The 22,086-nt window shown below is 50.8% G+C and overlaps 2 protein-coding genes across 16 annotated transcripts; both read left to right on the top strand.

The window, feature by feature from the left end:
- Positions 1 to 43: 43 nt before the first annotated feature.
- RPL8 (ribosomal protein L8) lies at positions 44 to 2,671 on the top strand. Its single transcript, NM_001134038.2, is given in 6 exon segments — positions 44 to 68; positions 294 to 442; positions 525 to 666; positions 954 to 1,172; positions 1,970 to 2,085; positions 2,478 to 2,671. Coding segments are annotated over 5 exon segments (774 nt in total). The 5' UTR covers positions 44 to 68; positions 294 to 304; the 3' UTR covers positions 2,637 to 2,671.
- A 130-nt stretch (positions 2,672 to 2,801) lies between these two features.
- ZNF34 (zinc finger protein 34) lies at positions 2,802 to 19,031 on the top strand. Of its 15 annotated transcripts, none has more exons than XM_024250784.3 (7): positions 2,802 to 5,135; positions 6,966 to 7,115; positions 11,755 to 11,803; positions 13,598 to 13,684; positions 13,962 to 14,088; positions 14,551 to 14,670; positions 17,540 to 19,031. In XM_024250784.3, exons 3-7 carry the CDS (start codon positions 11,795 to 11,797, stop codon positions 18,877 to 18,879), a joined length of 1,683 nt encoding a protein of 560 aa, XP_024106552.3. In that variant the 5' UTR covers positions 2,802 to 5,135; positions 6,966 to 7,115; positions 11,755 to 11,794; the 3' UTR covers positions 18,880 to 19,031. The 15 variants fall into 15 exon arrangements, with proteins under 15 accessions (XP_024106552.3, XP_054375052.2, XP_024106550.3 ...); XM_054519077.2 differs by having other exon boundaries at positions 11,755 to 11,807; XM_024250782.3 differs by having other exon boundaries at positions 6,966 to 7,124.
- The last annotated feature ends 3,055 nt before the right edge of the window (positions 19,032 to 22,086 follow it).

Raw genomic sequence — 22,086 nt, 5'->3', positions numbered from 1 at the left:
GCCCCGCCCCGGAAGATAAGGCGGCTCGCGAACTTCGCGTTTCCTCTTTCGGCCGCGCTGGTGAACAGGTAGGTCATGGTCGCGGCCCTGCGGCATGGGCAGTATCCGCCGCCATCGTCCTCCCTGAGGCGCGCTGAGACCCGGGCCGGCCCTCGGGAGAGGATGCCGGTGCGGGCGCCCGCGGAGAGGGTAGGGGGTGGTGGGCGCGGCGGCCTCGGGGGCGGGGTCCCGGAAAGCCGGGCTGGCGGGGGTACTCGGGCCGTCCGGCCGCGCTAATCTTGAGTCGCCCCCAGGACCCGTCGCCATGGGCCGTGTGATCCGTGGACAGAGGAAGGGCGCCGGGTCTGTGTTCCGCGCGCACGTGAAGCACCGTAAGGGCGCTGCGCGCCTGCGTGCCGTGGATTTCGCTGAGCGGCACGGCTACATCAAGGGCATCGTCAAGGTGTGGAACGCTGACCAGGGCGGGGCGGGAGGGGACGGGACGCCCGGCCGGAACGCCGCAGTCACGCCGCCTCTGCCCACAGGACATCATCCACGACCCGGGCCGCGGCGCTCCCCTCGCCAAGGTGGTCTTCCGGGATCCGTACCGGTTTAAGAAGCGGACGGAGCTGTTCATTGCCGCCGAGGGCATTCACACGGGCCAGTTTGTGTATTGCGGCAAGAAGGGTTAGCATCGCGGCGGGGAAGGAAGGTCGGGGTGGGGAGGGGTCTGGGTGTTGCCGGAGGAGTTAACGTTCTAAGCCGATACGGGAACCTCGCAGGCAGAAGCTTCAGGTGGGGACATCCGCTTGCCCAGACCAGTGGCCACGGTGGGCACCGGTGGGTGCTGAGAGAGCTGTACCGGGGAGACTGGATGTTGAATGCTGTGCTCGCAACTTCGCGGGCTGCCTAGAGCGAGGGGGTTCGCATTGCCTCTTACTGTGCTGACGGCCTGATGCTGCTTCCCCTTGCAGCCCAGCTCAACATTGGCAATGTGCTCCCTGTGGGCACCATGCCTGAGGGTACAATCGTGTGCTGCCTGGAGGAGAAGCCTGGAGACCGTGGCAAGCTGGCCCGGGCATCAGGGAACTATGCCACCGTTATCTCCCACAACCCTGAGACCAAGAAGACCCGTGTGAAGCTGCCCTCCGGCTCCAAGAAGGTTATCTCCTCAGCCAACAGAGCTGTGGTTGGTGAGTATCAGGCAGCAGTTGAATGCTGAGGGTGAACAGGCTGTGAGCGCCGGTGGACAGCCAGTGGCTAGACTTGGTCCCTGGAATTCGATTACCTGTTCTAAAACTTGGGTTTTGTAAGTTTGAGCTCATCCTGTAGTCTCAGTTGTCATCACTGTAAAACGGGCACAACAGTACCTGCTTTACTGCTGTTGTGGCGTTAAACGAGATTGGGATTAAGTCACCAGGGACTTGAATTCTACCGTGGGCTTCCTGATTGCTGTACTTGCATACAGTTGGTTAACAGCCTTTTCAGAGAAGGCAGGGAGAGATTGTGACTTTCTCAAAGACATCTAGTGAGTGAGTGAAAAAGGATTTGAGTCTAGGTTAACTCACTGTGCTGTTTGGGAACATCTTGGAATCCTTGTGACGAACTCAGCCTCGCACGGGGGAGGCTCTGAGGTTGTGTTCCTGGAATAAGCAAAGCTGAGATTGGCAGGCTGAATCAAGTATCCTATGTCAGGTTGAGTGACCTGCCTGATGTCTCACACGTGGTGAGGGGGGTGCTTCCCTGCACTTGGAGCTCAGCCAGCATTCTATGTGATGGAGGTGAGGGCCTTGGCTTGCCTGCCCATTGTGGATTGAGGAAACTGGATGTCAGCTCACAGGGTGCAAGGGGCTCCCTAGGGTGGAGGCAAGTGAGCTTTTTGCTAGGTAGTTGGATGCAGTATTGTGAAGGTGCGTGACAGGAGATTGAGAGGAGGTAGGGGTGCTCTGACCAACTGGGGGTTCCCTGAGGTACCTGATCTCCCTTACAGGTGTGGTGGCTGGAGGTGGCCGAATTGACAAACCCATCTTGAAGGCTGGCCGGGCGTACCACAAATATAAGGCAAAGAGAAACTGCTGGCCACGAGTGCGGGGTGTGGCCATGAATGTAAGTAACCCAGAAATGCAGACTCGGGTATTCAAGGTACAGTGGCCACACGGTTGGGTAGACAAGTCCCATCCACAGGTGTCCCTGCAGGAGGGGGTTTGCGGTGGGAGGAGCAGCAGGTGGTGGTTTGTAGTCACAGGACTGTTGATCCTGCTCCAGCACTCCTGAAGGAGGTGGGCTCACCCTCGTTCACCGTTTCTCCGCAAGAAACGGAGGCTGGGAGGGGCAGTGGGGGCCTGAGCTGGAAAGAGTCAGCCCGACTGGGGTTGTCTAGAGGCACATGCTGTGGAGAGGGGCTTCGCGGAATCGGGCCCCTAACGGGTGGGACCCCGAGGCCAGGGGCGGGGGGTGGTGGGGAAGAGGTTTGTAAAGCCATCTTCCTCTGCCTGCAGCCTGTGGAGCATCCTTTTGGAGGTGGCAACCACCAGCACATCGGCAAGCCCTCCACCATCCGCAGAGATGCCCCTGCTGGCCGCAAAGTGGGTCTCATTGCTGCCCGCCGGACTGGACGTCTCCGGGGAACCAAGACTGTGCAGGAGAAAGAGAACTAGTGCTGAGGGCCTCAATAAAGTTTGTGTTTATGCCACCAGGCTGTGCCCACCCCCATGGTTTCAAAGGGAGGGGTCCCTGCTGGGAGGATTTCTGTGGGATCCCCCTGGTTGGTACTGGGAGGAAGGTAGACTACTGAAGTAGACCACCAATGAGTGGTAGAAGCTTGAAGGGAAAGTTCACAACTAGAAACGAGGTGCAGGTACCCTGGGCAAGACGCTTGCTTCCCCACAGAGGGGACCAAGAATGTGGCATCCAGGACCTGACACTTAGGTGGGTGACTCAGTCCCATGGCCTGCAGTGCTTGGATGTGAACACTCATTTTACATATCAGGAAACAGAATAGGACGCAATCGTGAGCCTGGTGTTCTGGACCATACCCTCACTCTGCCAGCTCCCTGCTAACTTGCTCAGCACCTGAGGCGGTCCTTTGCCCAGGGTCTTTGGGCTACACCCTTCCCCTCCATACTGGGTACAGCCCTGCTGATGTCAGTGTGTTTAAGTCATTGCCAGGGATACCTGGCTTGCAGGTGACTGCCTTGCACTGGGAACTTGGGATGGGCCCTGGAGGAACGTGGGACAGGCACCCTGTCTACAGCCAGGAAGCCATTCCTAGGCTGGCTTTTACCATTGTGTTTCTGCATGCATTCCCACCCCGCCATGGCGGGGATGGTCACTGACTGGAGGGTTCTGGGTGCTTTTTCCTGTGAGTGGTGGGTGGAGCCTCATGCCTTTCCTCATTTTCTAGCCTGATAGTGACAGGTGAGGTTGAGGGTGGTGATTGAGTGTGGGGTCCCAGGTCACTGCTGGGATTGCTGAACAAAGGGATGAATGCATGCAGTGTGTGTATGGGGAATCCCACCCACCTAGAGCCCTACACTGGACTGGAGCTGGCACCAGCAGTAGGTTGGTCTGCTCCTTGAGTCCTGGAACTCCACAGCTTCACAGGGCATGTAGCCCCCCCTCTTCCGTGGGGCAGAGAAACTAACCAGGAACAGCCCCCAAAGCTGCATTGATTACCTTAAAGCACATGGCCTTTCCCTGCTGGCAGGGGCTGATACTTTCCTTCTCTCTAGCTTTGGTAGTGACAAGGCTGAGAGTGGTGATTCTGAGTGGAATCAGGTTGGAAGTGTTGGGGAACCCCCCCTCTGCAATGGGAGGGCAAGTAAGCTGGTTTCTGTCACAAGGCAGAGTGGAGGGGCTTCCTGTTTGGCCATAGCCGTGGCATCTTGTCCCTTAACCATGACCCAGTGAGGAGATCCCAGGACAGCATCCTATCAGCACTTTCACACGAGGAAGTTCCACCAGTGAATGCAGCAGCTGCAGATCACTGCCCGTAACAACACTCCTGTGGAACTGCAGCAGGCAGGATGAGGCATGGTGCTCTCCCTATAGACTTGGTTGGAGAGTGCCTGGCAGGTGAGAATAGTCACCTTAGGCTTCCGTGGTCACTCCGGGATGACAAGTCCTAACTGGCTGTGTGGTGGCTCCTGGCTGTCGTGGTCCACGCTGTCTCTAGAGAACCTTACCCCCCATTTCTTGATCTTGCTTTCCTGATCCTGCTGGTATGGCCCCACCTGTCTTTGGGCGCCAACCACACCTAGGAAGTGACCCAGCAGGGCCTGTTTATTTTAGACAGGCTCTCGCTATTGCCAGGCTGGTCTCAAGCCCCTGGCTTCATGAGGTCCTTCCACTCCAGCCCCGCCCCGCCGCCAGTAACTACGGGACCTGGTTTTGATCCCGTCATTCGCAGGGCCGGTCCCAGGTGACTTGTCGAGAAAGAATCCAGGAGGGCGGTGTTTCCTCCTGAAGGATGGAGGGGCATCTGGAAAGAGGGTTTTGGGAAAGCACTAGATGCTTAGCTTGGCCATAAGCGGTCACTTTTTCTCCTCCCTTCTGGGCAAAGTGGACGCAGGGCTTGGCCGATGGGCCGGCCATGAGGGAAAGTTTGCTCCAGAAGCAGCTCAGGCACCCGAAAAACCCTTTCTCCAGAGTGGACACTGGGCCCCATTTACAGGAGTTAGGGATGAGGGGCAATAGGTTAAACCCAAGACAGGCTTCTTTGGCCAGTAAGCATCCTCTCTTGGCCCTAAGGAAGGGTGCGGTTCCAGTTTCTTTGTAAAGGAAAGGGCCTAGTTCTTTCTTGCTTGCGGCGCCTTTCGTGGATCATTAGGGAGAGAATTTCTCAGAAAAAGGGAAAGACTGATAGTTTTCGACTCTGACCATCGCCCCAGTTCTGAGGCCTCTGGGCCGTGGCTTCGGACTGCCACCCGGTGGCAGCATTCCCGCTTTATGGCTTTGCCATTCGCGGGTCCCCGGAGCCTTACTGCGAGCCAGGGAGGTGGGCAGCCGACACGCGGCTTCCTAGCGTCCCAGAGCGGCCCGGACGGCGCCTCGGACCCAGACAGTCGGCTGACGTCACTTCCGGATCGGTTCCGATTGGCGGGGCGGGAGGGCCGAACGGGCGAGGTTGGGCTGCCGTGCTGCTCGGCGGCGCTGAGGTGAGTGTGAGCCCGGCGGGGGCGGGCGCGCGGGGCGCAGACCCTCCCGGCGCAGACCCTCCCCTGCGCGCTGCCCCTGTGCCCGGTCCTCTCGCGGTGCTGCTGGCCTGGGTCCGTCCCACCATCAGCGGCACTTCCTGTTCCATGGACCCCCGGACAAGGCCCCGAGTACGGACTGCGCCTCGCCGCTCTCTGCCAGCCCTGGGGTCGCTCCTCACGGGGCTCCTTCAGCTCTCGAGCCCCTCACAACTCCCTTGCCCCACGCGGGGCCCCCTGGACTCCTGCCGCACAGAGCGGCTTCTGCGTCCCGGTGCGCTCCAGACCCCTTGGTCCCAGCGGCCCGAGGCTTCCCATCCCGGCTCCCTCCCACGCCCCTCTCCTGTCAGCTTTTCAGCGGCGGGGCTCGTGCGTCCAGCGGTCCTCCCAGCCCTCTGCGAATGCCGCCCCTCCTGCCTTTAGCGTCCGCGCTCCGCCAGTGCTCCTCCCTCTGCTTGTGCCTTCCCTCCGCCCCACCCTCCTCGCTTCTGGCGCTCCAAGGCTTTTCTCCCTGCAGCCAGGCAGCCAGATTTTTGTTTCTCTTCTTTATGTTTTCTTTCTTTTCTTTTTTCTTTTCTTTTCTCTTCTCTTCCTTCTTTCCTTTCTCTCTCTCTTTTTCTGAGACGGAGTCTCGCTCTGTCGCCCAGGCTGGAGTCCAGTGGCGCGGTCTCGGCTCAATGCACCTTCCGCCTCCCGGGTTCAAGGGATTCTCCTGTCTCAGCCTCCCGAGTAGCTGGGATTACAGGCGCCCGCCACCAAGCCCAGCTAATTTTTGTATTTTTAGTAGAGATGGGGTTTAACCATGTTGGCCAGGCTGGTCTCGAACTCCTGACCTCAAGTATCTGCCCGCCCCAGCCTCCCAAAGTGCTGGGAATACAGGCGTGAGCCACTGCGCCCGGCCTCGTTTTCTTATATCTCTACAAACCTAATACTGTTTTTGTCTCTTAAAAATCTACATATGTATGGCGGAGCACGGTGGCTCATGCCTGCAATCCCAGCACTTTGGGAGGCCAAGGCGGGGGGATCACGAGGTCCGGAGATCGAGACCATCCTGGCTAACACAGGGAAACCCCGTCTCTACTAAAAAATACAAAAAAATTAGCCGGGCGTGGTGGCGGGTGACTGTAGTCCCAGCTGCTCGGGAGGCTGAGGCAGGAGAATGGCCTGAATTCGGGAGGCGGAGCTTGCAGTGAGCCGAGATCCCGCCACTGCTCTCCAGCCTGGACGATGGAGCAAGACTCCGTCTCAAAAAAAAAAAAAAAAAAAAAAAACTACGTATGTATTATACTGTGGATATTCTATACCTGACAGTTTTTCTCAGCCTTATAACTGTGCTCTGTCTCCTTGACGTTACTTTCCACCACTGTGACTTTGCTGATGGACGCTGAAGTTTTTTCTTCTTCTACACAGGCACATGGTAACATTCTTGTGTTTCTTCTTGTGTGCATTAGCAAGAGTCTCCATAGAGTACATACTTTGAGTTGGGTTTCCCCACTGAGAGTTTTGCAGGGTTTCAGTTCTACCAGGTAGGGCCAGACATATTTCTAGAGTAACTACCAGTTTACAGTGTCCTCAACATTTGGTATTATGAAGTATTTTATATTTCCCCAATCTGTGGGGAGAGTCCTGTTTTACTTTACTTTTTTTTTTTAATTAAAAAATTAGAGATGGGGGTCTCACTATGTTGCCCGGGCTAGAGTGCAGTGGCCACTCACAGGCGTGATCCCACTAACGATCAGCACGGGAGTTTTGACCTGCCCTGTTTCCCACCTGAGCTGGTTCACCCCTCCTTAGGTAACATGATGGTCTCCTGCTCCCCGGATGTCACCATATTGATGCCGAACTTAATGGGGACACCCAATTGGCACAGCAACACTACAGCCCAGAACTCCTAGGTTCAAGTGATCCTCCTGCCTCAGCCTTCTGAGTAGCTGGGACTACAAGGTTTGCCAGGTCATATCCTGTGTTCATTTATTAAAAATTGTGACATTTTTCTAATTAAAAAAATTTTTTAATATATTCTGTATATTTATACTTTGTTACACATCTGCAAATATCGTCTTTCACTCTGCAGCTTGTCTGCTTGCCTTTTAATTTTGTGGTGTCTTGTACAGAATCCTTTTTCTTTTTCTTTTTTTTTTTTTTTTGACAGGGTCTTGCTCAGGCTGGAGTGCAGTGACACAATCTTGGCTCACTGCAGCCTCCATCTCCCATTCTCAAACGATCCTTCTACCTCAGCCACCTGAGGTTTTGCCTGGAACCACAGGCTCACACCACCATATCGGCCAATTTTTGTAGAGCTGGGGTTTCACCATGTTACCCAGGCTGGTTTCCTACTCCTGAGCTCAAGCAATCTGCCCACCTCAGCCTCCCAAAGCACTAAGATTACAGGTGTGAGCCACCATGCCTGGCCTTTTTTCCTTTTTGATGGAATCAAACAATCTTTTTCTTTATAGGCTTTTATCGTTTATTTATTTTTATTTTTATTTATTTTTTTGAGACAGAGTCTTGCTCTGTCACCCAGGCTGGAGTGCAGTGGCGTGATCTTGGCTCACTGCAACCTCCGCCTCCCGGATTCAAGCGATTCTCCTACCTCAGCCTCCTGAGTAGCTGGGATTGCAGGCGCCTGCCACCACGCCCAGCTAATTTTTGTATTTTTAGTAGAGACAGTGTTTCACCATCTTGGCTAGGCTGGTCTTGAACTCCTGTGACCTTGTGATCCACTCACCTCGGCCTCCCAAAGTGCTGGGATTACAGGCTTGAGTCACCGTACCCGACCTTTTTTTTTTTTTAACATTTAGGTCTTCAACCTGCCTGAAATATATTTGTGTACCACAGAAGGCAGGGAACTAATTTTATTTTCCAATGGAAAACCAGTTGTGCCAATACCATTTATTGTCCTTCTTCATTGCCATTAATATTGCAGGTATATTAACATATGCATAGATGTCTTCCATTTCGATATCTAGTAGGGCACACCCTTGCCTCCTTTGGTTGTTTTTTTGGTATTGCCTTAGCTAATCTTTTTTTTTTTTTTTTTTTTGGAGATGTAGTCTCGCTCTGTCACCTACGATGGAGTGCAGTGGTGTGATCTCGGCTCACTGTAACCTCCGCTTCCCGGGTTCACGCCATTCTCCTGCCTCAGCCTCCTGAGTAGCTGGGACTACAGGTGCCTGCCACCACGCCCGGCTAATTTTTTGTATTTTTAGTAGAGATGGGGTTTCACCGTGTTAGCCAGGATGGTCTCGATCTGACCTCATGATCCGCCCGCCTTGGCCTCCCGAAGTGCTGGGATTATAGGCGTGAGCCACTGCGCCTGGCCACACTGCCTTGGCTAATCTTAGATCGTTACTATTTCATGTGATATTTGGAGTCATTTTGGTCAGATATCATGTCCTGTTGAAATGTTTATTATAATTGCACAAAATAAATGTAACTTGGGGATAGTTGATATCTTTATGTTATTGAGCCCTCCTATTTAGAAACATTGTCTGTTTCTCCATAGACCTTTCCAAGGTACTTCAGTAAAGTTTTATAATGTTGTCCATTACATGCATATGTTTTTTTAAGACAATGTACTGTATAGTTTTTGTAGCTATTGTGAATGGTCAGTTTTCGGTTGCTGATTGCTAACAAATAGGAGTGGTATTAATTATTCTCTATTGACTTTGTATATGGCAATGCTGTTGAACTCCTGTCATTCCAACACTGGATTGATAACTCTTGGATTTTTCTATGTAGATTATTTTTATCATTCTCAAAGAATGATGATTTTGTCTTTTTTCTTCTGATCCTTGTAGCTTATATTTCTTTTTTCTGTGACTTACTGCATTGGCTAGGATGTTGAATAGCAGCAGGGAGAGGGAACGTCCCTCTCTTGTCGCTGAATCTACTACAAGTGCTTCTAATGTGTCCTCTTAGTGTTGTGAACACAAACTTGAATGCATGGAACCCCAGGGTCCCTGAGCCACACTCTGAGAACCACTGCTATGCTTCCCGGGGTCAAGTGATCCTCCCACCTCAGCCTCCCAAGTAGCTGGGACTACAGACATGTGCCACCAAGCTGTGCTATGCTAATTTTTTTCATTTTTTGTAGAGACAGGGACTCACTATATTGCCCAGGCTGAGCTTGAGCTCCTGGGCTCAAGCGATCTTCCCGCCTTGGCCTCCCAAAGTATGGAGATGACAGGCATGAGCCAACCACACCTGGCCTTTTGCTCTTTTTTTTTTTTTAATCTATTTAAAATGGTTTTTTTTTTAACCTGGGAGCATAGATTCAAATTGCCCTAAATATACACTCCTTCCTTTTTTGTTCTTGATAACATTTCCTTTCCTACTTTTCCATCTATTTTCTTTTTTTTCTTTTTTTTTTTTTTGACATAGGCTCTGGCTCTGTCTCTGTCACTCCAGCTGGAGTGCAGTGGTACAATCTTGACTCACTGCAGCTTCTGCCTCCTGGGCTCAAGTGATCCTCCCACCTCAGCCTCCCAAGTAGCTGGGACTACAAGCACATGCCACCATGCCTGGCTAATTTTTGTATTTTTTTGTAGAGAGGGGTTTTGCCATGTTGCACAGGCTGGTCTTGAACTCCTGGGCTCAAGAGAGCCACCTGCCCTGGCCTCCCAAAGTGCTGGGATTACAGGCGTGAGCCACTGCGCCCGGCCCTCCTTGACTTACTTTCTTATTCTGCATCTGATTTCTTTTCTTTTGTTTTTTGTTTTTGGACAGAGTCTCACTCTGTCACCCAGACTGGAATGTGCAGTGATGTAAGCTCAACTCACTGCAACCTCCACCTCCCGAATTCAAGTGATCCTCCTGCCCCAGCCTCCCAAGTTACTGGGATTACAGGTTCACGCCACCATGCCCGGCTAAGTTTTGTTTTGTTTTGTTTTGTTTTGTTTTGTTTTGTTTTGTTTTTGAGTCGGAGTCTCACTCTGTGGCCAGGCTGGAGTGCAGTGGTGCGATCTCGGCTCACTGCAACCTCTGCCTCCCAGTTTCCAGTGATTCTCCTGCCTCAGCCTCCCGAGTAGCTGGGATTACAGGTGCCCACCACCATGCCCAGCTAATTTTTATATTTTTAATAGAGACAGGGTTTCACCAAGTTGGCCAGGATGGTCTTGATCTCTTGACCTCGTGATCCGCCCATCTCAGCCTCCCAAAGTGCTGGGATTACAGGCGTGAGCCACTGCGCCCAGCCCCAAGTTGTGTATTTTTTAGGAGAGATGGGGTTTCACCATGTTGGCCAGGCTGGTCTCGAACTCCTGACCTCAAGTGATCCACCCGCCTTGGCCTCCCAAAGTGCTGGGATTATAGGCATGAGCCACAGCCTGCATTTGATTTCTTGCTGAATACTTATTTATTTCAGTCTTTCCTGTTAAAATGAGTCTATTAAGGATGCACAATTTTCTTTAGGTAGGCTTGGTTCTATTTCCACTTTAGTTTCCATTTCTATATTTTTCTGGAGAGAGGGTAATTTTTCATATATTTCTAATATAACAACAATATGGATAGAAATTGTTTTGCCAAATGATATATTCCTTTGGGATTTGTTGAAACTTTCTCTGTTGCTTTTTTTTTTTGGTAATATTCAGTATGTTGAAAACAATGTGTGTTCTCTATGTTTTAAGCATGAGATTGTTTACTTGACCCACTTGTTTCTGAGGGAAGTATGTTAAAAATCTTGACTGGTCGCGGTGGCTCCCGCCTGTAATCCCAGCACTTTGGGAGGCCAAGGCGGGCAGATCACAAGGTCAGGAGATCAAGACCATCCTGGCCAGCACGGTGAAACCCCATCTCTACTAAAAATACAAAAAAAATTAAACGCACCTGTGGTCCCAGCTACTCAGGAGGCTGAGGCAGGAGAATGGTGTGAACCTGGGAGGCGGAGCTTGCAGTGAGCCGAGATCGTGCCACTGTGCTCTAGCCTGGGCGACAGAGTGAGACTCCATCTAAGAAAAAAAAAAAAATCTCACTCCAGAGGAGGATTTACCAGTTCCTCTTTGGTAGATCCATACCTGTTTGTAATTATTACAGCTTTTTGGTGGGCTTTTAGTAATATGCAGTGTTTTATTTTTATTTTATTTATTTATTTATTTTGAGACAGAGTCTCACTCTGTTGGCCAGTCTGGAGTGCAGTGGCACAATCTCGGCTAACCGCAACCTCCGCCTCCCAGGCTCAAGCGATTCTCCTGCCTCAGCCTCCCGAGTAGCTGGGATTACAAGCATGTGCCACCACTCCCGGCTAATTTTTGTATTTTTAGTAGAGACGGGGTTTCACCATGTTGGCCAGGCTGATCTCGAACTCCTGACCTCAGGTGATCCACCCACCTCGGCCTCCCAAAGAGCTGGGATTGCAGGCGTGAGCCACTGGGCCCGGCCAGTTCTGTTCTTTCATGGGCTTGTGCAATTTGTCATGGTCCACTGAACTGTGTACTCACGATTTGTCAACTTTTATAATAAAAATATACTTAAATAAAAAGCTTTAAAGATACAGAAAAGTTATATAGCTACCACAGCTTCATTTTAACTAGTGTTTGATCTAATATTTACTAATACTTAGCCTTTCTGTGTTATTTTATTTTAGGCCAAATAGTTGCATCACATGTATCTAATCCGAGAGTCTCATGCTTCTGGTAGGTGAGTCAATCTTATTTTATTTATTTATTTTGAGACAGGGTTTTGCTTTGTTGCCCAGGCTGGAGTGCAGTGGTGCGATCACAGCTCACTGCAGCCTCTACTTCCTGGGCCCAGGTGATCCTCCCACCTCAGCCTCCCAAGTAGCTGGGACTACAGGTGTGTGCCATCACAGCCAGTTAATTTTTTTTTTTTTTTTTTTTTGTTGGTAGCATTAAGGTCTCCCTACATTGCCCAAGCTTGTCTCAAATTCCTGGGCTCAAGCCATCCTCCCGCCTCAGCCTCCCAAAGCACTAGGATTACAGGTGTGAGCCACTGAGCTTGGCCCCTTCTATCATTTTTAATTTTTTTTCTTCCTTAGCCCTTAACATTTTGTCTTCATTCTTCCATGTAAAGTGAATGAGTATTGTCGTTTTCCTCCTGAATGAGACAGCTTAGCATGCCAGAGCAGGGAGGGGGATAGACGGCCCAATGGCAGCAGGCAATAGAGGTGACTGGAGGCTGGGCACTTTGGTGCACTCCTTTAATCCCAGCACTTTGGGAGGCCGAGGCAAGAGGATTGCTTGAGCTCAAGAGTTCAAGACCAGCCTGGGCGAAACCCCATCTGTACAAAAAAATATAAAAATTAACCAGGTGTGATTGTTGGGGTGATCAGACCCAACACCAGGCCGTGGGGGCTATGAAGTCCGGCGGAGTCAAAGGAATGAGAAAAGACAGGTTAAGAGTACTTAAGGTGGGTCCAGGGGGCCAATGCTAGTATGGAGGCTGTGAAGGCCCCGAGCTCTGGGAGCCCACACTATTTATTGATGATCGAACAAAGAAGCAGGTGGTGAGGACATGCGGACGTGAGGGTAGACAGGTGAGGACATGAGGACATGGGGATAGAAAGGTAGCGGTGCATCAAGCGTAGCTGTGATGGTTTAGCATTTTCTTTGACACATATGTACTATGCTCTGCTACCTGAGATAATGGAGAACATGTTTACGAGCCTAGGAGAGCAAGAAGCAAGGAACCAACAAGTCTGTGCACATTCCAGAGGCCACGAGGGGTTTTATGCCCTGAGCCCTGGATTCCATCCAAGCCACAAGGGGTTTTGTGCCCTGAGCCCTGGATTCCATCCAAGCTGCGAGGGGTTTTGTGCCCTGAGCCCTGGATTCCATGCAAGCCACGAGGGGTTTTGTGCCCTGAGCCCTGGATTCCATCCAAGCCACGAGGGGTTTTATGCCTTGAGCCCTGGATTCCATCCAAGCCACGAGGGGTTTTATGCCTTGGGTTAGATTATGGTGCGGCAGGGCAGCCTTCCACCCTTTGGCACAGAGCTTGGTGTTCCAAAGGCCACGAGGGGGTTTGGACCCTGGACCCAGGACGTGTTCCAAGACTCTTTTACATTATGGCAGACAAGCTAGTCCTGCCTCAGCTCTTCCACCAACAGTGGTGGTGCGTGCCTGTAGTCCTAGCTACTCAGGAGGCTGAGGTGAGAGAATAGCTTGAGCTCAGGAGGTCGAGGCTGCAGTGAGCCGAGATCATGCCACTGTCCTCTAGCCTGGGCAACTAAGAGAAACCCTGTCGTGTCATTAAAAAAAAAAAAGAAGAAAAAGAGGTGGAGCTGGAGAGGGCAGCCCCAGGCAAAGAGCGGAGTCTATGCCCGGGAGGCCAACTAGCAGTACCCCCATTGGGATGGGCGGGGGTGGACCAGTGAGGCAGGCAGGGCTGTTTATGGCAGCACCAAGTAGCCTAAGCTGTGGAAGAAGGGGCCAGACTGGGCCTCCACTTGTTGTGTTCTCTTCCCTCAGCACCTCAGTGACCAGCTCCTGCTCACTGCCCTCAGAAAGCCCAACCCTCAGGCAATGGCGGCCTTGTTCCTGTCTGCCCCACCCCAGGTGAGTGTCTGTCCTCCTGGGAGGAGTGAAGTTTTTACCCAGGGCTTTCCTTGGCAAACACTGCCAGGTGTCTCTGGTTTGGGGTGCTGACATGATGGTAGGGGTGGCCCTGAGACCCCCATGCAGCCATCCCTTGGGATATATTAGCTGGCTCGGTGGCAGATGGGTCAGGCCACCCACTGTGCTGCTGCCTTTAGCATGCTTCTGCTGCCTCTACCAGCCCACTACCAGCCCACTCTGGACCACACCTGGGCTGCAGCAGTCCCTGTCATTCCAGGCCGAGGTGACCTTCGAGGACGTGGCTGTGTACCTCTCCCAGGAGGAATGGGGCCGCCTGGGTCCTGCTCAGAGGGGCCTCTACAGGGATGTGATGCTGGAGACCTACGGGAACCTAGTCTCACTGGGTAAGGCCCTCACCAGAACTCAGCTCTGGGAACAGCCCTGGGGGCTAAGGGCTCAGCAGAGGCTGGGCTGGGGGCCTCACCCCCTGGGCACAGAGGTAGGTGATGACCTTTATCCCAGGCAGGCACCTGATCTGAGAAGATGAGGGGAAGGGTAGTGCTGGGACCTTCCTGAGTCAGCCCTTCCCTTCCCTCTCGCTCCAGGTCCCAGGCAGACCCCTCCCTGGTAGGGCGGGGGACACCAGGGGGGCGGAGTTGCATACCTCCTAGTGGAGGGAACCCCTGAGCTCTCATTCCCTTATGCTCAGGACTGCCCCAGCCCAATCTCAGTGCCCTCCAGAGGGTGTCCAGGCTTCCATCACCCCCTCTGCCTGTGCCTCCCTTACTCTGCAGCCCCAGGGTGAGACAGCACTAGGTGCTGCCCTGTGTCCTTGGTACCAACCCCAGTCCCTGTCTCCTTCCCAGGAGTAGGACCTGCAGGCCCCAAGCCTGGAGTGATCTCGCAGTTGGAGCGAGGGGATGAGCCCTGGGTCCTGGATGTTCAGGGCACCTCTGGGAAAGAGCACCTGAGAGTCAACAGCCCAGGTGCGTGAGGGTATCTGCTCCCCAACTCAAGTCACCGAACGAGCATTTGTTGGGGTCCAGGGTGTCTGGTTAATGAATCAGGAGTTTGTGGGCAAGATGCATCGGGGCTAGCACAGGAGGCCTCACAGTAGCCTTTGTTGAAGCCGAGGTGACCCCTCTCAGTCTGGGCACCTTGGTGGGGAGATTATTGAGCAGAATCTCTCCAGGGCAGCATTTCTGTGGAAAATAGGAATGGACATTCCAGGCAAGGTCCTGTGTAGAGGGGAGTGAGTAGGTGCAGAGCAGGGGTGCTGTAAGGGGAGGTGAGGGTCTGCGGAACCCCACAGAACCCTGCCCTCCAGAGCTGATGCCAGACAATGAGGGCCTAGTGATGGAGCTATCATTTAATTCCCCTCTCTTCTAAATTAATACACTGCGGAAAAGTGAGAGACTACACATCACCCTGAATCTCACTACCCAGACGTGGTTGTGTTGTAGTATATTTCTGCTATTCCTTTTCTAGCACTGGCCTTTCCACTGTTATGTACCGACACTGCTTTTTTTTTTTTTTTTTTTTGAGACAGGGTCGCCCTCTATCACCCAGGCTGGAGTGCAGTGGTATGATCATGGCTCACTGCAGCCTTGACCTTCTGCACTCAAGCGATCCTCCCATCTCAGCCTCCTGAGTAGCTGGGACCACAGGCATGCCATGTGCCACTCACAGTAATTTTTTGATTTTTTTACAGAGACGAGGTTTCACTATGTTGCCCAGGCTGGTCTCGGACTCCTGGGCTCAAGCGATCCTCTCACCTTGGCCTTCCAAAGTTCTGGAGTTAAGGTGTGAGCCACTGCCACTGCACCTGGCCCAGACGCTGTTGCTTCTTTTTTGATTTTTTGAGACAGAGGTCTCGCTCTGTCACCCAGGCTGGAGTGCAGTGGCGCAATCTCAGTTCACTGCAACCTCCACCTCCTGGTTTCAAGCGATTCTGCCTCAGCCTCCTGAGTAGCTGGGACTATAGGTGCCTGCCACCATGCCTGGCTAATTTTTGTGTTTTTAGTAGTGACAGGGGTTCACTGTGTTGCCCAGGCTGGTCTCGAACCCCTGGGCTCAAGCGATCCTCCCACCTTGGCCTCCCAAAGTGCTGGGATTACAGGTGTGAGCCACTCTTTTTTTTTTTGAGACAGAGTCTTGCTCTGTTGCCCAGGCTGGAGAGCAGTGGTGTGATCTCGGCTCACTGCAACCTCTGCCTCCCGGGTTCAAGCAATTCTTCTGCCTCAGCCTCCCGAGTAGCTGGGACTACAGGTGCACGCCACCATGCCTGGCTAATTTTTGTATTTTTAGTAGAGATGGGGTTACACCATATTGGCCAGGCTGGTCTCAAGCTCCTGACCTTGTGATCCGCCTGCCTTGGCCTCCCAAAGTGCTGGGATTACAGGCGTGAGCCACTGTGCCTGGCTGACACTGCTTCTTAACAGAAATGATAGTGTGTTCTGCTGTGCAGACACGGAATATGTTTCCATTTCTGTGCGCATGAGTCTCAGTCATGTCTTCAGTGCAAGTGCAGGCCAAAAGATTGGATAGCTCTGATGGTCACCTTTTTGCATGCGTCTCATGATGTTCTAGGAAGGAACTGCTGGCTCAAAGGACTTCTTATTTTGTAAATTTGCTTATTTGAATGTAAATATCTATAGAAATAGGACAAACCCTAAGTTTACAACTCAGTGAATTTTTATGAAAAATCATCTTTCAGATTAAAATACAGACTGTTTCAGCTCCCCAGGAGCTCCCTGGCTCTCCTCTGCCATTTCCCACTGCTCCCCACAGGGGTCTTCTTTCTGACTCCTGTCACAAGAGGCTGCTTCCTCCTTTGGATTTTTCTGTGTAGACTCACACCAGGCATCTTTTGCTGAACACTGTGAGAGCTGCTTGTGTTTCATGGAGCAGCAGTGTGGTCTGTTTGGTTGCCATTGTTCTATTGTATGAACACACCACAACTTACGTTCCCTTCTACTTGTGGAGGACATTCAGTTGTCCAGGTTTGGGGTTGTACAGGAACTGCTGTGGACGCTCTTGTGCATGTATCTCTCTGGTGGCCGGAATACATTTCTGGCGTGTGTGTACCTGGGAGCAGAGTCACTGAGTCAGCATGTTCATAGATCAGCTTTAGATATGGTTGCCAAGCCGTCCTCCAAAGCAGCAGCTCCAGCACAGGCTCCTGTAGTAGTGTGTGAGCACCGTCTGCTGTACATCTTGGCAGATGTTGGTGTTCAGCACCTCTTCATGTGCAGTGCAGAGCAGGCAAGGGGTGGAAGGATAGACCCCTTAGGACTAGGAAGGGAGCAGTAATGAAAGTGGCAGTCATGAGGTGCTTGCACCTGGAACTCACTGTGCTGGGCACCGGGCTGAGTGCTTCATGGTCAGTCTGTTGTATTACTCTGTTTTGTTCTCATGATAGTGCCATGTGGTCACAGATGGAGAAACCAAGGCTCAGAAAGGTAGGCGAGTTGTTGCCTCAGGTGACTCAGCTGGCAAGTAGGGGCCAGGACTAATCAATCCTGAGTGTGGCTGCTGGTATCAGTCTCTGAGCGGCCATGTAGCAGGACCCCACTTGGGTACTTGTCACTCTCCATTCTTGGGGAGTGGCCACCCAGGAGAAGTTTGTTGTGTGAGTGTCAAATCAAGGAAGGAAGGAGTGAATGTTAGAAGGGCTGTATGACTGCGGCCCCAGGTGAGCTGCGTAAGCCCCTGAGCACCAGGCTCTCATCTTTGCAAGGCTGTTGGGACTTTGGAGATGATCAGATTGGTACCCCACAGGTGGCCAGCAGCATCTCATGCCTGCCTTCCAGAATCAGAGCAGGTGACCCTTAGATGTTCTGTTTTTTGTTTCAGCTCTTGGGACTAGAACTGAGTACAAGGAGTTGACTTCACGGGAGACATTTGGTGAGGAAGATCCCCAGGGATCTGAGCCAGTAGAAGCCTGTGACCACATCAGGAAGTCAGAGGGGAGCCTGGAAAAGCTAGTGGAGCAGAGAGGCCCCAGGGCAGTCACACTGACCAACGGGGAGAGCAGCGGGGAGTCTGGGGGAAGCCTCAGGTTGCTGTCAAGACCTGTTCCCGATCAGAGACTTCACAAATGTGATATATGTGAGCAAAGTTTTGAACAGAGATCATATCTCAACAACCATAAGCGTGTACACAGGTCAAAAAAAACAAATACAGTTCGTGACTCTGGGGAAATCCTCAGTGCAAACTTAGTTGTTAAAGAAGGTCAGAGAATTCCTACTGGGAAAAAATTGCATTATTGCAGTTACTGTGGGAAAACATTCAGGTACAGTGCCAACCTTGTCAAGCATCAGCGGCTTCACACTGAAGAGAAGCCCTACAAATGTGATGAGTGTGGGAAAGCCTTCAGCCAGAGCTGCGAGTTCATCAATCACCGAAGGATGCACTCAGGAGAGATTCCCTACCGGTGTGATGAGTGTGGGAAGACATTCACCCGGAGGCCTAACCTCATGAAGCACCAGAGGATTCACACTGGGGAGAAACCCTACAAGTGTGGGGAGTGTGGGAAACACTTCAGCGCCTACTCTTCCCTGATTTATCACCAGAGAATCCACACTGGAGAGAAGCCCTATAAATGTAATGACTGTGGGAAAGCCTTCAGTGATGGCTCAATCCTTATCCGACATCGTCGGACTCACACTGGAGAGAAGCCATTTGAGTGCAAGGAATGTGGCAAAGGCTTTACCCAAAGTTCTAACCTTATCCAACATCAGAGAATTCACACTGGAGAGAAACCCTATAAATGTAATGAATGTGAGAAAGCTTTCATTCAAAAAACCAAACTTGTGGAACATCAGAGAAGCCACACTGGAGAGAAGCCCTATGAATGCAATGACTGTGGCAAAGTTTTCAGCCAGAGCACACACCTCATCCAACATCAGAGAATCCACACAGGAGAAAAGCCCTACAAGTGCAGCGAGTGTGGGAAGGCCTTCCACAACAGTTCCAGACTCATTCACCACCAGAGGTTGCACCACGGAGAGAAACCCTACAAATGCAGTGATTGCAAGAAAGCCTTCAGCCAGAGCACTTACTTGATTCAGCACCGGAGGATCCACACCGGGGAGAAGCCCTACAAGTGCAGTGAGTGTGGGAAGGCTTTCCGGCACAGTTCCAACATGTGTCAGCATCAGCGGATTCACCTCCGGGAGGACTTCTCCATGTAACAGTGGAGCAGTGTCTGAGGGCAGAGTCCAGCTGAGCACTTCCTGCATGCGCACCCGGCACCTGACTCTGCCCTTCACTTATTATCCACACAATGTTTTCACAGAGTGAAAGGACATTTCTCATTAAACAAACCTCTTTTCTTAAATCAAAAGCAGTGCATGTTCATTTTAGAGAAATTGAGAGAGAAAAGTGAGCAAAAAAGAAGCTTCTGTAATCTCTCCCACTTAGAAAATTCATTGCTGCTGATTTAGGAATATTTTCTTTGAGACATACTGGAGAGCATTTTAAAAAGAAAATACTGTAATGCTTGTCATTGCAGCACCTAGGATCTTCACTTTTGCTATTTCCTCAATATCAGAAAATTCACACTGAAGATAACACCATATATTTTAACATTTTTACATATTGTAAATTTAAAAACATCGTCCAGGTGTGGTGGCTCACGCCTGTAATCCCAGCATTTTGAGAGGCCAAGGTGGGTGGATCACTTGAGGTCAGGAGTTTGAGACCAGCCTGGCCAACATGGTGAAACCCCGTCTCTACTAAAAATACAAAAATTAGCCAGGTGTGGTGGTGGGTGCCTGTAATCCCAGCTACTCGGGAGCCTGAGGCAGAAGCATTGCTTGAACCTGGGAGGCGGAGGTTGCAGTGAGCCAAGACTGTGCCACTGTACTCCAGCCTGGGTGACAGAGCGAGACACTGTCTCCAAAAATAAATGAAACAAACATATCATTCATACTTTTTATGTCAATAGAGTTGAAGTTGCCTTTTGTACTGTGGTGAAATAACATTAAATTTACAATTTTAACCATTTTTAAGTGTACAATTCAGTGGCATTAAGTACATTTATGGTGTTGTGTAACCATCACCACTGTGTATTTCCATAACTGTTTTATTACTCCAAACAGAAACCCTGTACCTATTAAATAATAACTCTTCATTTCCCCCTTCTCCCCGCTGCTGGTAACCTCAATTCTATTTTCTGTCTCTTTGAATTTGCCTATTCTAGGAACATAAATATGTGTGGAATCATGTAATCTGTGTTTCTTTCTATGTCTGGCTTAGTTCATTCAGCATAATGTTTTCAAGGTTTCTCTGTGTTGTTTCCTGTTTCAGAACTCCATTACTTTTTTTTTTTTTTTTTTTTTTTTTTTGAGACCGGGTCTTACTCACCCAGGCTGGAGTGCAATGGCATGATCTTGGCTCTGCAACTTCACCCTCCCAGGTTCAAGCAACTCTTTCACCTCACCCTCTTGAGTAGCTGGGACCATAGGCGCATGCCACCATGCCTAGCTAATTGTTGTATTTTTTGGTAGAGATGGGGTTTCACCACATTGCTCAGCCTGGTTTCAAACTCCTGTCCTCAAGTGATCCACCCACCTTGGCCTCCCAAAGTGCTGGGATTGCAGGCGCAAGCCACTGTGCCTGGCCTCCATTACTTTTAGTTTTTTTAGATGGAGTCTCACTCTGTCGCCAGGCTGGAGTGCAGTAGTGCGATCTTAGCTCGCTGCAACCTCCACCTTCCAGGTTCAAGCAATTCTCCTGCCTCAGCCTCCCGAGTAGCTGGGATTACAGGCACGCAGTACCACACCCACCTAATTTTTTATTTTTAGTAGAAACGGGGTTTCACCATGTTGGCCAGGATGGTCTTGATCTCTTGACCTTGTGATCCGCCCGCCTCAGCCTTCCAAAGTGCTGGGATTACAGGCGTGAGCCACTGTGCCCAGCTTCCATTACTTTTTATAACCAAGTAATATTCCGTCGTATGTATATAGCACATTTTGTTTATCCATTAATTTGTTGTTGGACACTTGGGTGTTCCCACATTTTGCTTGTTGTAAGTAATGCTAGTGTGAACACTGGTGTAAAAATGTTTTTGAATCCCTACTTCAAGTACTCTTAGCTACATACCTAGGAGTGAAATAGCTGAATCATATGGTAATTTAACTGTTTTGTCCAGGCATGGTGGCTCACACCTGTAATCCCAGCACTTTGGGAGGCTGAGATGGGCGGATCCATCCATTTATTTATGTGTTCTTTAACTTCTTTCAGTGATCTTTTGTAGTTTTTTTTGCAACCTCCACTTCCCGGGTTCAAGCAATTCTTCTGCCTCAGCCTCCTTAGTAGCTGGGATTACAGGCATGCACCACCATGCCGAGCTAATTTTTGTATTTTTAGTAGAGACAGGGCTTCACCACGTTGGACAGGCTGCTCTTGAACTCCTGACCTCAAGTGATCCGCCTGCCTTGGCCTCCCAAAGTGCTGGGATTACAGGTGTGAGCTGTCTTGCCCAGCCAGTATCTATTGAATAGACTTTCCTTTTCCAATTGAATGATGTATTAGCTTGGGCTGCCATAAGAACATACTACGGACTAGGTGGCTTGGCATAAGCAACAGAAATTTATTTCTCACAATTCTGGAGGCTAGGAAGGTAAGGTAGCAGCCTATTCAGTTCCCAGTGAGGGTTCTCTTCCTGGCTTTCAGATGGCTGCCTTCTTGCTGTGTTCTTACATGGTGGAGAGAGACAGATCTCGGTATCTCTTCCTCTTTTAGAGGCACCAGCCCTATTGCATTAGGGCCCCACCCTATGGTCTCATTTAACCTGTATCACCACCTCACAGCCACTGTCTCCCACACTGGGGGTTGGGGCTTCAACATACAAAATTTGGTGGGACCCAAACGACAAAGGGTCTAAGCATCCTTGCTGAAAGTCAACTGATAATATACGCAAGACTTTATTTCTGGGCTCTCTATTGTATTACATTTTATTTCCTGTCATGCCAGTATCACATTGTTTTTTATTGTAGCTTTGTATTAAGTTTTGAAATCAGGAAGTGTGAGTCCTCCAACTTTGTTCTTTTTCAAGATTGTTTTGGCTATTTGGGGTCACTTGCCATTCCACATGAAGTTCAGGATAGTCCTTCTTTTTTTCTTTTTTTCTTTGAAGCAGGATCTCACTCTGTCACCCGGGCTGGAGTGCCATGGCACAAACTCAGCTCACTGCAGCCTCGACTTCATGGGCTCAAGCGACCCTTCCATCTCAGCTTCCTGAGTAGCTGGGACTACAGGTTCGTGGTACCATGCCCAGTTAAGGGTTTTTCTATATGTACAAAAAACACCATTAAGATTTTGATAGGTATTGAATCTGTAGATCACTTTGGGTGATATTGTCACCTTAACAATATGAAGTCTTCCTATCCATGAAC

The sequence above is a fragment of the Pongo abelii genome, chromosome 7 (assembly GCF_028885655.2).
Source record: "Pongo abelii isolate AG06213 chromosome 7, NHGRI_mPonAbe1-v2.0_pri, whole genome shotgun sequence".
Classification (NCBI taxonomy): domain Eukaryota; kingdom Metazoa; phylum Chordata; class Mammalia; order Primates; family Hominidae; genus Pongo; species Pongo abelii.
Note: the sequence above shows the minus strand (reverse complement) of the source record. Positions and strands in the feature narration are given on the sequence as shown.

What these genes read in the sequence shown, in the direction of transcription:
- ZNF34 (XM_002819575.6), top strand. An exon ending in TCCTGTCTGCCCCACCCCAG is followed by an intron (nt 13,685 to 13,961) that starts GTGAGTGTCTGT and finishes CTGTCATTCCAG; the next exon opens with GCCGAGGTGACCTTCGAGGA. An exon ending in CCTGAGAGTCAACAGCCCAG is followed by an intron (nt 14,671 to 17,539) that starts GTGCGTGAGGGT and finishes TTTTTGTTTCAG; the next exon opens with CTCTTGGGACTAGAACTGAG.